The sequence below is a fragment of the Xiphophorus couchianus genome, chromosome 10 (assembly GCF_001444195.1).
Source record: "Xiphophorus couchianus chromosome 10, X_couchianus-1.0, whole genome shotgun sequence".
NCBI classification, from domain to species: domain Eukaryota; kingdom Metazoa; phylum Chordata; class Actinopteri; order Cyprinodontiformes; family Poeciliidae; genus Xiphophorus; species Xiphophorus couchianus.
In genome coordinates, this window is record NC_040237.1 from 12,088,954 (window position 1) to 12,103,661 (window position 14,708).

The 14,708-nt window shown below is 41.7% G+C and overlaps 2 protein-coding genes across 5 annotated transcripts; one reads left to right on the forward strand and one right to left on the reverse strand.

Annotated features, from left to right (window-relative positions):
- Nucleotides 1-104: 104 nt before the first annotated feature.
- On the reverse strand, nucleotides 105-5,397 carry asb3 (ankyrin repeat and SOCS box containing 3). 2 transcript variants are annotated; one of them, XM_028029135.1, is made up of 10 exons: nucleotides 5,344-5,397; nucleotides 4,308-4,516; nucleotides 3,877-4,047; nucleotides 3,668-3,780; nucleotides 3,452-3,584; nucleotides 2,765-2,942; nucleotides 2,337-2,555; nucleotides 894-1,196; nucleotides 676-809; nucleotides 105-592 (listed from the first exon to the last, which is right to left on the reverse strand). In XM_028029135.1, exons 2-10 carry the CDS (start codon nucleotides 4,507-4,509, stop codon nucleotides 360-362), a joined length of 1,686 nt encoding a protein of 561 aa, XP_027884936.1. In that variant the 5' UTR covers nucleotides 4,510-4,516; nucleotides 5,344-5,397; the 3' UTR covers nucleotides 105-359. The 2 variants fall into 2 exon arrangements, with proteins under 2 accessions (XP_027884936.1, XP_027884937.1); XM_028029136.1 differs by lacking the exon at nucleotides 5,344-5,397 and adding an exon at nucleotides 4,594-4,863.
- On the forward strand, nucleotides 5,371-13,769 carry c10h10orf88 (chromosome 10 C10orf88 homolog). Of its 3 annotated transcripts, none has more exons than XM_028029139.1 (9): nucleotides 5,371-5,442; nucleotides 6,324-6,495; nucleotides 6,585-6,782; nucleotides 7,059-7,128; nucleotides 7,218-7,409; nucleotides 7,513-7,641; nucleotides 9,018-9,129; nucleotides 9,784-9,982; nucleotides 12,735-13,769. In XM_028029139.1, the coding sequence occupies exons 2-9, from the start codon at nucleotides 6,347-6,349 to the stop codon at nucleotides 12,943-12,945; spliced, it is 1,260 nt and encodes a 419-aa protein (XP_027884940.1). In that variant the 5' UTR covers nucleotides 5,371-5,442; nucleotides 6,324-6,346; the 3' UTR covers nucleotides 12,946-13,769. The 3 variants fall into 3 exon arrangements, with proteins under 3 accessions (XP_027884940.1, XP_027884939.1, XP_027884938.1); XM_028029138.1 differs by having other exon boundaries at nucleotides 5,429-5,592; XM_028029137.1 differs by lacking the exon at nucleotides 5,371-5,442 and adding an exon at nucleotides 5,718-6,217.
- The last annotated feature ends 939 nt before the right edge of the window (nucleotides 13,770-14,708 follow it).

Sequence of the window (14,708 nt, forward strand, 5' to 3'; positions counted from 1 at the left end):
TTTTTTCTTAATACTTTTGATATTTTTTCAACATTCATTCTCCATATTTCGTTTGAAAAATCAGAAATAAATAGGAAAAAGTCTCACAATTCCATAGGCAAAAATATTACTGAAAATAGAATTTTTATTTTCTTCACCACTTTTAACAGCCAAAAACCCTGAATTTTAGTAAACCAGTAACAACATAGGGAGTCATTTGGAATGTTTTCATGAGACGGAACGGTGTAAATACATCTTGGATGTGAGGGCTTGGACAAGAATCTCTGTGGGTCCCATTAAGAGTGGTATTTCCATGTGAAAGATAGATCTTAACACCTTTAACCAGCATGAGTGACAAAATGACAAGCACTAAAACAGATTTACACAACATGTCTGTGTTCGTGTGTGCTGCGGTATCTTTCGATGCGATTTATAACAGGTGATGGTGGGGGTCGCGTGCTGGACAGTTCTTGGATGTCCCTAAATTTCAGAAAATCGTGAAGTGGAGTGGGAACGGCTAGCTGCTGGACTACATTGGTCCTCATCAGCTGATCTGGCCCCAGCACTTCGCGAACCTTCAGTCGGCAGAGGTGGGAAAGACAGGGAACTGAATCTAAAATGTGGAGAGAAAGGATCCAGCAACTATTAATGTAATGCTACTAAAGTAAAATACCAACTCAAGTACAAATTTTGTACCAAAATAAGTGTGTGGCTCCCAGGTCTTCTCTGCTCGCCTCTGGTCCAAAATAATCTTCAGAGAAGGAGAAAGAGTCGACCAGTTTACAAACTCAAGCAGATAGTTGAGCACATCACTGTCTGCCTTCTCCAGCCTGCACAGAACAAAAGATATGGAACATCTCTTTTAAACCAAGCTTTCAACAAAGGGAAGTGTAAAATGGTAAGAGAGCGTTTACATGTGGGGGTGCAGCAGCAGAGATGGTTCAAGTCCTTTGTTCAGAAGTATGGAAAGATAACTGGAAGCAAAGTCCACTTGACTCAGTGCTACACAGACCAGTTCCCTCAGCTCCTTTAGCTTTAATATTATCTTCCCATGATGATGCGGTACCAAAAAGCCCTTTGAAAACGCCTCTGGCCGAGGGATCCACCTGTGGTCCAGAATCAGCTCCAGCGGGTCCGTTCTGTCAGTGGCTAGGGCGCAAGTCCATTCCTCTGCATTCAAAGTTGCTCCTGCATTGAGTAGCAGCTTTATGGACTCACTGAAAAACAAAACGTTGGATCAGGGACACTTTAATTTTGTTATCTTGATTTGTTCTTCTGCTTTACTGAAAAATTAAGGACTAACGTCATGAAGGAGAACATAGAACTGATTTCTTTTCTAAAGCTTTTATGTTTCAGGACATAAAGTTTTTGTTTATAGTAGGCAAAAAAAAAAAAAAACTGTAAAGGTGCAAATACGAGCCCACATTCTGCACAACACAGGACTATTATTATTTTACAAAACTTCAATGCTAAAAAACCCCAGAATGACTGAAATAGAATAAAGTTCATTTCCTGGTCTAAAAGCTGTGACTAGATCAATGTTTGGCATCGTTATGGAGATAATGATTAGTCTGAACTTTAAATGGACTCTTGCAACACCTTGATTATTTTCTTTTTCAGCCATTCTGTTGAACATCTTCTGGTGTTTTTGGAATTGTTGTCGTGTTTTATGTTTTTACTTTGTCTATAAGATTGTATTTGATACATCTATGATCACCTAATCAAGTATTGCTCAAATTCATTACATATTTTTTCTCTATTTGGATGGAGGCTTTCTATAAGACAGTTAGACCTTTTATCGCATTTTTCTTTTTAAACATCCTATACTTGTTCAGGCTCTTTGTGATGGTTCTGGACTTTAACCGCAAACACGCCAACTCCGGCCTGTAGAGTCTGAGTTGTCTATGCTAATTAGATTAGATTAGATTAGATAAGATTTATTGTCACTGCTCAGCATTTTTAGCAGTTAAATGGGGAATTAACTATTTGCCAACTGTTAAATTACGTAATACACCTTGTTTTACTGTCTTTTCTTTCCTTTGCTTTTTTTCTCAGCAGTCACTAGACAGAAAAGGTCAATCTAATAACTTTTGGTGACATTAAGAATAAAATGAAATAAAATAAACAGAGAACACCAAAGTTATGAAAAAACAATTCACAATGAATTGAAATAAAATATAAGTAAAATGCTTGCTTAACAACATAAAGACTTAGAATCAAATAATAACATAATCTAATTTGCTACTGTTCATCTTCTATCAAATTTTGCGGCCTTCAAGGAAAAGAAGAAAAATGCAAATACGGTGTGTAAATGATCAGATAAATGTGCTTTTAAAGATAAAAACCAGCCGACACACCTGCACGGTTTGGTGGATGTATGATATAATGCCAGCGAGAGCGGAGAAGGGAAACCCAGAATGTCTGCATAGTCCTGAGCGTCTGGGCTGTAACCTTCCTTTAACAGCAGCTGGATGCTGCTGGTCTGGTCGCTGTGGATGGCCACATACAGCGGACTGACCATGCGTTCTCCCCGGTCACACGTCCTGTCGGTGACCTCTATCAGCCTTTGCAGAATACTGGGTTTACAGATTTTGCAAAGGTTAATATCAAGAAGGAGATAGAAATGCAGCCAGAATCTGATGATTTAGGTTTAAACACAACAATAAAACGACAAAAAGGAATCAAGGTTCAAACTGCATATGATTCAAGAGCAAAGTATTCATTCTTAAAAGCTTAGAAAGGCCCTGATTATCGACTCTTCATGAAGGCGAGTTGCTAAAGGTACCTGATATGGCCAAACTCAGCAGCAGCATGAATAGGAAACTGAGGCCAGTCTTTGCTGCAGGCCATGTTTGGATCGGCGCCGTGATCCAGCAGGAGATCCACGCAAGCCCGGTGGCCTTCCTGGGAGGCAATCAGCAGCGGCGTCGCCAGATCAGCTGCCTGCGTGTTCACAGTGGCACCTGAAGTGGAAGTTGAATATATATTATTTTGTTAAATATTGCTGCCAATATTTTACTTAAATGTGTTAACTTTGACTTTCCTCAAACAACAGTTTCCCTTTTAATGTGGATATCTGCTGTATTTTTCATGAGCTCTCGCCTTTGCGTTCTGTGTAATGTTCAGTGATACTGAACCACTCAGCTGCATGATTGTTACCTGTAAGCATAGAGCAAGTTGGATAAAACGTTTATGGGCATCTGAGACTCTATTTAAAGTTGGGGAAGCATGACTATCCTAGAAGAGTTTATCAAATGCCGCACTGTCTCTACATTAACGGATATTCATTTATACACGTTCGTTAAAAACAACTTTCAATAAAAAAATATATTATAGGAAATAAATGTTCTTTGTTCAGCTGTTGCCTTGAGATGATTTCAGTCAGCTCAGTGCCAGTCAGTGAGCTGAAAACAACGTCAGCTTGAGCACATCCGCAATCAGATATAAACAAACCGCACGCATTAATGCTCACCAGCATTAATAAGGAGCTCCAGGGACTCCTTCTGTCCATACTGTGCTGCCACGAACAGCGGCGAAATCTTGTGGTCATCGTGCGCCTCGAGGTTGCAAACGTCAACAAGAATACGAACGATGTCGCTGTGACCCTGAGGACGGAGGAAAATTCTTCATCAAAAACCCTGGATAGGGTGTGACAAGAGATCAGTTGTCTGTGAATCTGATGAATTACCTTGTAAACAGCTTGATGTAGACAGGTCCACCAGGACGCTGTGTGTATCCTGTTGACCTGTGCTCCTTTCCTGACCAGCAGCTTCACAACCTCCGTGTGCCCGTTGTCCACGGCTGGTGGCAAACAGATGATCCACATAGGAGAGATGTTTGAATGCTCATGTGGCTCACAGACATATTCAGGCTAAGCTGTTTGTTTAACTGTCTTACCTGCATATAAAGGACAGGACAGGTCATTAGTCAGCTGGTTGAGGTCAGCGTGCGCTTTCAGGAGGAGTCGGACCACCGCCAGGTGTCCTCGCTGCGCTGCCAGGTAACATGCTGATTCCCCTTCGTGAGTCAGCGTGTTCACATAATCACGATGACATCTGGAGGAGCTTTCTGCATGAAGGTTAGAAGTGAAGATTAAAAGGACATCCTGACAATATCTGGAACAACTTCTTTGCCATTTGTCAGAGTCTTCAAAAACCCTGAAGCTGAGCTTTAATGTTTTTTTTAGGTTTAGGTTTAAATATCTAGATATTTAAAAGAACAACATGACATTGACTTGAGCTAATCACCGTTTTCGAGCTGCTTCTTCTTTGGAAAAAAGATAACCTAAACTGTTTTAGACATTTTTGCATTTAGGTAACTTTTCTTACCACTTACTGCAGACAATATTTCCTCCACACAGTCTTTACTGCCAGCTGCTGCCGCCTCATGCAGAGGGTTCCAGCCGCGGTTATCCCGGCTGTCCACGCTGCATCCTCTGTGGATCAGCCTCCTCAGCCGCCTCCTGCAGCCAGAGCGGGCTGCTGCAGCAACACTGGACACTGTGTCTTCATAGCACTCTGTGAAGTCCATCCCCTGGCTTTGAGAACAGCAGGTGTCAGGAAGAGAATATAACAGATACAAGAAAAAAAGAAAAGACAATATCATTTTAATTACCTTTACTACACTAATGTGTTGAATATGCTTGTGTCTTATTTTGTTGCTTTAAATAAGGTGCGTTTACATCTGCACAGTGAAATAACAGTATATTTAGATTTTTAAAAATTCAAATCAAATCAATGAGGACCTTTCCGTTTTAGCTCTGTTTTGTATGTTTATGGTCGTGGTCCCATTGGAAAATGAACATCCGCCCTCCAGTTTCAAGTCTTTTACAGGCTCTAAACGGTTTTCATTTATGATTTTCCTGTAATTGACTTACTTCAATTAACTCTGGTCAACTTCCTGATCCCTGCAGATAACATTATCACGGCATTATAATGCCATTAGCCATTAACACAATTTACCCTGGAAATGGTGATAAGTAGTGTTAATGGCCCTTCACATCTATATACGCCTTGTCCAATGTTCCAATGGAATTGATTTAAGAGTAAAAAGTTAAAGGCGGCTAAATACAAATTGTTGTTACAGAGTTTCTTACAGCTTTGCCTCTGTAACCACGACGATAAATGGAGGGAAGACTCCACTGTAATCTCGCATTGCGACTTGTTTTACTGTTTAAAAAACCAAATGACTGGTATTAAAACATCTCTAATTGTCATAAAACACTACAAAATACGACCCCAGTCGTTCGCTATTATTCTGACAGCAAACGCGTCTCCAGAAAAACGAACCCACTCCCTGTAAAAACAAATAACAACCGACAGAATACGAGTTTAATCAAGCTTAAAGCTGATTTCTTTTTCTCACCAAAACAAAATACGTCCAGGAGCCAGTCGACGTTTGATGGCGTCACACGTAAGCTGTCCGTCGCACGGCGCTACGTCACCAAAGCGTTCGAAAAAGCAGGTCTGATTATTTTTTTAATTTTTGTTTTATTTCATCGTCGCTTCAGTTTGAGCTGGCAGTCCGGTCACGTTTGTTAAATGTGTGTGAAGACGCGAGGAGAATGAAGCAGTAAGAAGAACAGAGGATCGGTGACCAGCGGCCGTTTTTACGGTAAAATGTTGTTGATGTTAGCAGCTACATGTAGGATGTTTACTTTTTCTAGAAAAAAAAAATCTGATTTAGAGCTGGTTAAAATCAATAGACCGGTGTAAAATTCCAATTACTTAGAAGTCGTCATCTATGACTAGAAAATATTTTATTTACTTTTTTTGTTGTTGACATTTTTTCTTGATTAAAACACATGTATTAGGAACTCCACTGGCGTTTCCTGAAGCAACGGCTTCATTGTCTTTTTTTTCTCGCTGATATTTAGATAATGGGCTGATTTTTCAATCGGCCAATAACAGACATACCCATAGATAATAATATATTTGATCTGATTACAGACCATGGTTGATTTTATGTAAAGGATTAAACGTCTGAGAGCTTAAAGTTAACATTTCTAAATGTTAGAAAAAACTTTCAATAATCCCAACACTGTCCTCTGTGGAGCCTGACTAGGTTAAAGTTCCTCCACGGTTCTAAATATTTGATCTCCTAAATACACATATCCTGAAATACATTCATGCACTTAGTCCATGAATGTATTAAGTGCATGAAGATTTGGACTTTGGGTGTTGCATGGTCGGCACCTTGGAAGAACCATATCAGAACACCCCCAGCCTTGGTTATCTTGGTAATAATTAATGTCTCCATTAATAGAAATTAGATTTAGTCTTTTAAAAACACAGAAGCACTAACCTACCACCCTGATTTGTCTGTTTTGTCTTATTGCCTTGAAGGTAACAACTCCAGCTGCAGCACCATGGTGGACATCGGCGTGAAAAGTGGAGCTGCTTGGGTCTGTCAGCCTGAGGGACATCAGCTGGCTGACATCTTGCTTCCTGTTCATCTGAGCAGCAGAGAAGATGAGGATGAAGAAGATCTCAGTCATTCTGACAAAGAAACTGATGAGTGAGATTTTTTTTTTCCTGTCTTAACTTTTAACTTCTATAATTTACTGAGCATTGATTAGTGAGTAATCAATGCTGTGTGCTCTGCAGTGTTGCTCCGGTGCTGTTGGAGCAGGTGGAGGAAGGCTCACCTTGTGTCCTGACTCTCAGCTGCCGCACAGCCTCCTCCGTTGCCATCAGGAGCCTGACGGTGGTCAGCGAAGCTCGAACCATGGAGGTTTACAACCAACTGGAGGAGTACTGTGGGACAGTGCGGGGTTTGAAGGACGAGAGCATTCAGTCAGAGAGGTACCAAACTTACTGTGGACTTACAGCAGGCAGAATGAGCAGCTTTTTAAAATATGCAGATTTTTGTGGGAGGATTTCAGAATTTGCTCTTCTGTCTACACATTCTTTAACTGACTCTGTATTGTTGTATCGTTTGTTTGTGAAAGTTTGTGTTTGTAATTCTTTCGTATAGCCACACTGTAAAATCTGTGTGCGTATTTGACAGGCAATAAAATGTACACTGAAAGAGTAAATTTGTTAGGTGTGAGATTAGGTGCTTTTGTTTGTTTGTCACAGTCCAGAAAGAGGTCCTTTCTACAGGAAACAGCTTGTGTTTGACTATCCATCCTCAGCCTGTGAAGTGAAGGTGAGACATAAACCAAAAAAAATAAAGACTCATACATTTATATTTACATTCAGCGTGATTTGGTACAATTCGGTTCTGTTTCCTCTCAGTTGCTCTCTTTGGCGGGCAGAAGCAGCGTTCTGATTCGTCGCGTCGTGCTGCGCCTGCAGGAGCTGCAGCCCGCTCCGCCCCGCGGCCCCGGGATAGACCTGCAGCAGGTGCAGAATCTGGTGGAAGAAATGGGAACTAGCTTGTCTCCTGGTGCGCAGAACCTCCTGGACATGGTGCAGTTCCAGCAGAAGGTGGGAAGAAAACATTTTAAAATACCTACATGACAGCTTTGCAGGCGCTGATACATTCTCTATTTCTAATTGAGATTCTGTCTTGTTTTTTTTTTTTTTCTAGAATCAGACAGGCTCTCTGGGTGGCTTCTTGCCTCTCCTGATGGGTGGTGGAGCTTTCTCTGCGTTGGCCGGAGGAGTTGGAATGTCTGCAGCAACTGCCAGGAGTCCGCCTCATCCTGCTGATGCCACGGTATCACAATTATCTCACCCACAGAGACTCTGAGGGGATACTGTGGCTGTAACTGGGGCTAAATCAGAACAGCAGTCAATGTGTTACTGATATTAAAACAATCACGTTTATATTACACTGGATAGTCCAGTGGACTCAGTTTGATTGAGGATGAAAGTTGCAACACTTGTTACATTTTCCCCTGGTGCGGTTCGCTTTCACACTGAACTGTGTCAAACATCCATCCATCCATCCATTTTCCGTTCACCCTTGTCCCTAATGGGGTCGGGAGGGTTGCTGGTGCCTATCTCCAGCTACATTCCGGGCGAGAGGCGGGGTACACCCCGGACAGGTCGCCAGTCTGTCGCAGGGCAACACAGAGACATACAGGACAAACAACCATTCACACACACACTCACACCTAGGGAGAATTTAGAGAAACCAATTGACCTGACAGTCATGTTTTTGGACTGTGGGAGGAAGCCGGAGTACCCGGAGAGAACCCACGCATGCACAGGGAGAACATGCAAACTCCATGCAGAAAGACCCCGGCCGGGAATCGAACCCAGGACCTTCTTGCTGCAAGGCAACAGTGCTACCAACTGCGCCACTGTGCAGCCCCTGTGTCAAACAATCCAGACTAATTGAAAAACCTGTACACCTCCTCACCTGTGGTGGCGCTGCACCAATAACTACTGAAGGAAATGACACAGAAACCTCAGAAGGAGACATGAGTGCAACTTCTTTCTTCACAAAATGTATTCAAAAATAGAGTGACGTCAGCTTTTAGCAGTTGTACGATTTCTTTTTTGTCTTTCATAAAAATCCACAAGCCGTTTCTCCTGCTAGCGCTGGATTTGTGCATTTGTTTTGGTTGTATTTACCCAGAATGCCCTGCGCTATAGTCCGCTTCTTGCTTTTGAAGCTTCCAGTCTCCAGTCCGCTTGGCATTCATGTACACATTCAAACCGCAGTAGAATTCTCTTTAATTGAACCGAGACCTAGGATTTTAGATGGACCTGAGCTCTCAGTTTCGGTCCTCATCAGTGTTTGATTATGCTTTCACACCTCCTCAACCGAGCCGGACTTCCTGCTCTGAGTTCAGTTAAAGTTTAGTAAACAGGGCTGTTGTGAATGCAGCCTTTATGAGGTTAGCAAAGTTAGGAAAAAACTCACAGACCAGTTGATGATGTTTTTTGCTCTTGCCTCAGTTTGTTTTTAGTTATTTAAACTGAGCTAAGCTGAATTTTAAGTTCGTTTTTTTTAGGAGAAAATGTAATAAACTGTGTTGTTGTGTCAGGAGAAAGTACCTGAGCTCTGTTTTCAGCTAGATTTTCATGAAATGTTTAAATTCTTTGAATAATAACTTTTTAATCTGTTTTTTAATTTGTTTCAAGCCTCCAGAGTCCATCAGGTCTGCAGACCTGACTCCGTCTCACAACGGAGGGATGTCAGAGGGCTCGACTTCCCCAGATCTTTCACTCTCTGACATCAGCTCCAACAATACCAGTAAGTACCACTTGTCTTTCTGGCTTATTTCAAATTATCAGTAAATGATTGGAACACAATTGCAGAATGTATTACTATGCACCTGTGACAGACTGGACCTGTCCAGGGTGAACCCTGCCTCTCGCCTGGAACATTAGCTGGAGATAGGCACCAGCACCTCCCGACCCCATTAGGGACAAGGGTGTTAGAAAATGGATGGATGGATGGATGCATGGATTACTATGCACACACAACGTACGAGGTCCTATCCCCGCCATCTGCCTCTGTCACTGCAACCTTCTCCATATTCAGCTTCACTACATCTTGAACCTTCTCCTTTTCAGTTGCTACCTCATCTCCATTGGAAACATAATTAAATGAACAAAAATCATAGAAAACTGATTACCAAGAAACTGGGCTATTGTCCGAAGAGTCAGGACAAAGGATATGAATAAACTCATGGTGATAGACAATCATGATGCAAAAAACTGGAAAATGTTGTGTGGTGTTGTTTTTTTTTTTTTACTGTTAAAGCAGTTATTATGAATTTAAGTCATGGTTTCTGTAACTTGTCTTGTTTCTGTCCTCTAGTGACACCTTGTGGCCAAAGGGTTTCATCGCCCAGGCCATTTATTTCCAACACCGTTGTGGATAAAATCTGTCTTTCATCTGCAGCAAGCAGCGGGGAGCCAGTGAACCACACTCAGCTGGAGGAAATGATGTCACACTTCCTGAAAGGGCGGAGCCACGGGCAGGCGCTGAGCCCCGAGCTTCTGCCCATGCTCCAGAGTGTCTGTGGACAGGTCACACAGCTTCGCCTGGATAATACCGAGGCAGCGCTTGAGAGGGAGAAGAAGATGAGGAATGGCACCTGGTAGGTGGCGTTTAGAGAGTTCCCTCGCGTTTGCAGGTCTCCATCTTGCAGACTGGAAGATCATCTTCATCTCTAGTGACATCATCTTCAGGTGATAGAAGGCTGACTTTGTAATTGTGTTTATGTGTCTCTGAAGGTTCAGGTCTGAGTCCTTTGCTACACCCACATTTCGGGCTTGGCCACTAGTTTCTAGCTGCAATAACTGAAGCTGTGTGTTGATTTCTGGATAGGTCCTCCTTATTTTCAAAGATAAAAGCTCTAGTTTTGTTTCTGTTCATCTGGAGAACATCCTCCTAATTTATTATTTTATCCACTTTGTGCAACGTATAAGTACCACTGGCAGCCAAGCTCTACAGCATGATGCTACCACCAACATGCTTTATGGTCGGTACAGTGTACTTATAAGGCCTCATCTCGGCTCCTCCAAACATATCTTTTGTCACCTTGACCAAACAGCTCAACCTTTGTCTCGTTTGAACATCAAACTTTTCTCCAGAAGACATTTGGCTGTACGTTCTGCACACCGGTTGTACTTTGCCAGTATGTTCCACTTTAAGTCTAGATTGAGCCAAAATTATTCTTAGGTTGTTCCCAAATGTCCTAACCAATTCCCTTTAATCTGTGGTGAGCTGTTGGACCTAAAATTATGGACTTCAAGTTTTCAAATGACCTCACAACCCCTCCAAAGAATCATTTCTTCTCAATGTCATAGCTAATGTCCTTCTACCTTCACGTGTGTTTGCAATTAAATCTACTGAATGATTACATTTTTTTTAAATCCGTATTTAAGCGCCATGTGTGACTCTGTTTGGGAAAGTTTAATATTTTCTCTCTGTGTTACCCAAACCTACTTTTCTGTGATGAAACGGGGAACATTTGTCACAATTTAGTAGATTCTGTGGGAGATGAAGCAACACGTTTTCTGACCCCTTCGTACTTTCAGATTAAACAGGAAGTGCCGTAGGAACACAAAGCACTCGGGTTTCGCAGCCACTCATGCTCCAAGATGAAATGGAAGCTAGTTTCTTTCACAAGCCAACAGTTTGGTCTTACTTTGGTTCTCTCTGCAGTCTGCTACCTGCTAAGACCTGAAACTGAATATGTATTTCACCAGGAAACTACATGACAGAGTCAGAAGAATTCGGGTTTGGTCAGAAGTGGCTGGTTTGCGGGAAACCAGCACACAACAGAGAAGATTTATGAGCTTTGTTGGACATGTGAATCATAAATATCTTGCAAAACAGCACTAAACTGACTCAGAGCAGTTAGCGCACCAGACGTCCGCCTCACACTGGTTTGATTTGAAACATAAGAATCGTTCTGTCTGATGCAGCGTCAAAAACTGCAGCTGAATAAATGAGGCTCTTTGTCCAAGCGAAGTGGGCTGGGAGAGAAGGTCAGCTGGGTCTGACTCCATGTTGAGGAGAGAAACGCAGCTCAACGGTACGTCTTCCCTCGTCAGGCTAACAAACTAAAACTGTTCAATAATTTAAGCGCTTGGGTTCAGATGTTTAGATTAGCATTCATTTACTGCAGGCGTTTTATATGTCGATGGCAATAGTACCGTTTCTATAAACTGCTGTTAGACATAAAGCTGCTGTTTTCGCAGGAGCTGCTCCTGTGTTTTGGGGAGAGTCTTGTTTTTCATTTGGACACAGACGCTGAGGGCTATGTGTGCCAAAAACTCGGCCCAGTCATTAAGTTTTATTGCATACCAAGAGCCGCTTCTCATCCACACATAATGGGAATAAATGGCTTGTTAATTTAGGGCTTTTAAAATTTATTTGAAATGGTCCACTACCAGGGTGGAGTAATTAAACAATTACAGTGATCTTTAAAAACACAAGTAAATTTTTTTTCTGAGTTTTATAAAGTCTCCAAATTATCCACAGTGACTTAACCATATGCAGTACATCTCCACTGATGTTTCCTGGAATGGCTCTCAGCAAGTTGCAAATTGTTGCCATCAGAAAGCTTCAGGTATAATTCTGGTTGGGTCTTTGCCTGCAGGATTGATAGAGCTGGTTCAAACTTGATTATTTCCTGGCCAGTACCAGGAAACCTTCAAATTTATAATTATGTTTAGATCGGGCCTTTTGAAAGAGTATTCCCACACCTTAATGTTAGCCAGTTTTATTCACTAAAATCAGCTTGTGTTTTGGATGGGTTGTTCTTTTGGAACACCCAGTTGCGTCCAAATTTCAACCATGTAGCTTTTGATGTTGGGTGAAGATGAAGGTTTTCATCTTGGGTGTCGGGTGTTAAGCTTCACTGTGGACAGCGACACTGGTGCTCAAGCAGTTTCCAGTTCATGGCCGGGTCGATCCGTAGCGGTTCCCAAACATCCCAGCGAATTTTCTTTCAGCATATGGGAAGAGTTTGAATGCTCCTCCAGGACTCATTAAAGTGGTAACATGTCTGAATACCTTGTACCTCTGTAAAATAGTTTGATCTGATGATTTTGCACTCAATCATAACTACTAACAAGCCTCGTTGAGTTAAAGATGCTGTCTGGAAATGTTAACACCACTTATTAAGATATTTTGTTGAATATTTATATATATTTCAACTTGTAGGTCTAATTTAGATTGGATCAGTTCTATCCATTAGTGGAAAGCGTATGTGACCGCCTCCACCAAACTTTTATTTCTCCCCGTCCACTTTTAGCGACAAGCATCATACTGTCTGATCCAAAATATTAAAAACAGAACAAACCTGAGTGAGCTGTGTCCTCTTTGCCGTCTCTCTGCAGTGAGTTGGACTCGGTCATGGAGCGCCGCCTGGAGGAGATGGAGCGGAGGCTGAAGGAGCACATGGACCGCCGGCTGGACGCTCTGGAGCAGAAGCTGGAAAAGGCCCTGCTGATGGCGGCCCTGAACCACGGAGCTGTGAGCGGGCCGCCGGGAGGAACTGCTCCGATTGGGCCTTCGGATTACATCCATCCAACTTCAGCTGCTGACTGAGCTCAGACCAGCTAGCGCACTCACTCATTATGTAACTGGAGGCCTTACAGCACTTGTATTAAACCAGACAATGGTGTCAAGAGTTAACAGGGAGGGTGACGGAGAGAACAAAAACACCTTTAACACATAAAACTGTAACAAATTTCACCTGAACTGTCAAAACTAGACACTAAACGGTAAAGTGTTTGCTCTCCAGTCGAATATGGAGTTTCTGCTTTTCTGTCATGCTGCCGGTTTAAAGGGAAGTCAATGAGACACTATGTTATGGTTGAGTATCCTGAGTGCAACATAGGGCCAGAAAGGGTCTGAAAACAATGCAATAACACTCATTACACCTCAGTGTTTATGACTAAAATCAATCCAAAACAAACTGTAATAAAGAATGAACTCAGATGTTGTAACAGACCGCAGAGAAATCTGCAATAGATTGTGATGTAATGCAAGTTTTCCAGCACAGCTGATTGAGGCGTAACACCAGCAGAGGGGTTGTCTGTCCACGTAAAGCATCTCTGTTCACTTTGAAGCTCGCAGAGTCGTCATCTTGCTCAGTCGAGGAACCGACTCATCCATAAGTGAGACGAACAGCCGAGAGGACCAAACTTCCTGAAGTATGAATTGAAAACTCATTTTGTAGGTCTGACCTGTTTGAGCTGGCGTGTTCTCCCGATCTTACAGGAGTGGAGGTTGATGATGTAACTTATTTTAATGATCACATTTTAAATGTTTTAAATGCTGCACATGTCTGTAAGCTATTAAGCAAATTTATAAATTGTGGAGTTAAACTGTACTGATGTGAGCCACAAATAAAATGTCTTTAATACTAATGGAGAAGGGTCGGCGTTGTGCAGAAAACTTTCAGAGGTAAAGTTGAGATGGTGGTAGCAAGGAAAGAAATGAATGATTCAAAAATAACAGTACTTGATCATAATTAGAGCGGTTTCAGTAAAACGGCCAGTGGTTGAGGAGCAAAGATGCTCTCATAATATCTGGTGTTGCAGGGATTTTTCTCTTTAGTTTAAGAATTTCTTTAATCTGTTTTAGGAAATTGTTTCTTCAGCATTAGAAAGTAGTAAAAACTAATCTATTTTCAATGTTTTAAAATGGTTTGCAGTCAGAAATACAGAAATGTATACAGTTTTTGCTTTTTTGTTGTCACTTGTCTATGTTCTGGATCATGGCATTTTAATGTCAGGCAAAGATAAGTTAATGCAAAAAGTAGTTAATTGTATATTCATTCAAGGAATAAAAAGTAATCCAAACCAACATTGTTTAATTAAGAAGTAACTGCCTCCCTTGTTTAATCGTGATTACATTTATGGAAAACTGAGTTCAGTTTCATTGGCCACACTCGGGCCTGATTACATCTGGACCTATAAAATTAAAAAAACACTTAAACTTAACCTGTCTGACAACAAGAAAATATGAAAAAAACAATACATCATCAATCTAAAGAAATTCAAGAACAGATTACATTTTCTATTAATCTGGAAAAAGCAGTTTTGGGACTTTGTGGAGCAACAATAAGAGCTGCTATTGAGAGATTGATAAAATATAGAGCAGTGAAAGAAAGAGAACAGGAAAAATGGCATCACTAGAGTTCCAGGGCCAAAACTGCTGCTGATCAAACAGAAAATCCATCCATCCATTTTCTGTACACCCTGGACAGGTCGCCAGTCAGAGACAGGGCAACACAGAGACAGACAGGACAAACAACCAGACACACACACTCACACCTAGGGAGAATTTTAGAGAGACCAATTAAC

Coding starts and splice junctions, on each gene's coding strand:
- asb3 (XM_028029135.1), bottom strand. CDS start 4,509: ATGGACTTCACAGAGTGCTATGAAGACACAGTGTCCAGTGTTGCTGCA. Junction 3,585..3,667: donor TACATCAAGCTGTTTACAAG/GTAATTCATCAG, acceptor CTCCGTCCTCAG/GGTCACAGCGACATCGTTCG. Junction 1,197..2,336: donor ACATCCACCAAACCGTGCAG/GTGTGTCGGCTG, acceptor TTTGTTTTTCAG/TGAGTCCATAAAGCTGCTAC.
- c10h10orf88 (XM_028029137.1), top strand. CDS start 6,163: ATGGTCGGCACCTTGGAAGAACCATATCAGAACACCCCCAGCCTTGGT. Junction 6,496..6,584: donor TCTGACAAAGAAACTGATGA/GTGAGATTTTTT, acceptor TGTGCTCTGCAG/TGTTGCTCCGGTGCTGTTGG. Junction 7,410..7,512: donor TGGTGCAGTTCCAGCAGAAG/GTGGGAAGAAAA, acceptor TTTTTTTTCTAG/AATCAGACAGGCTCTCTGGG.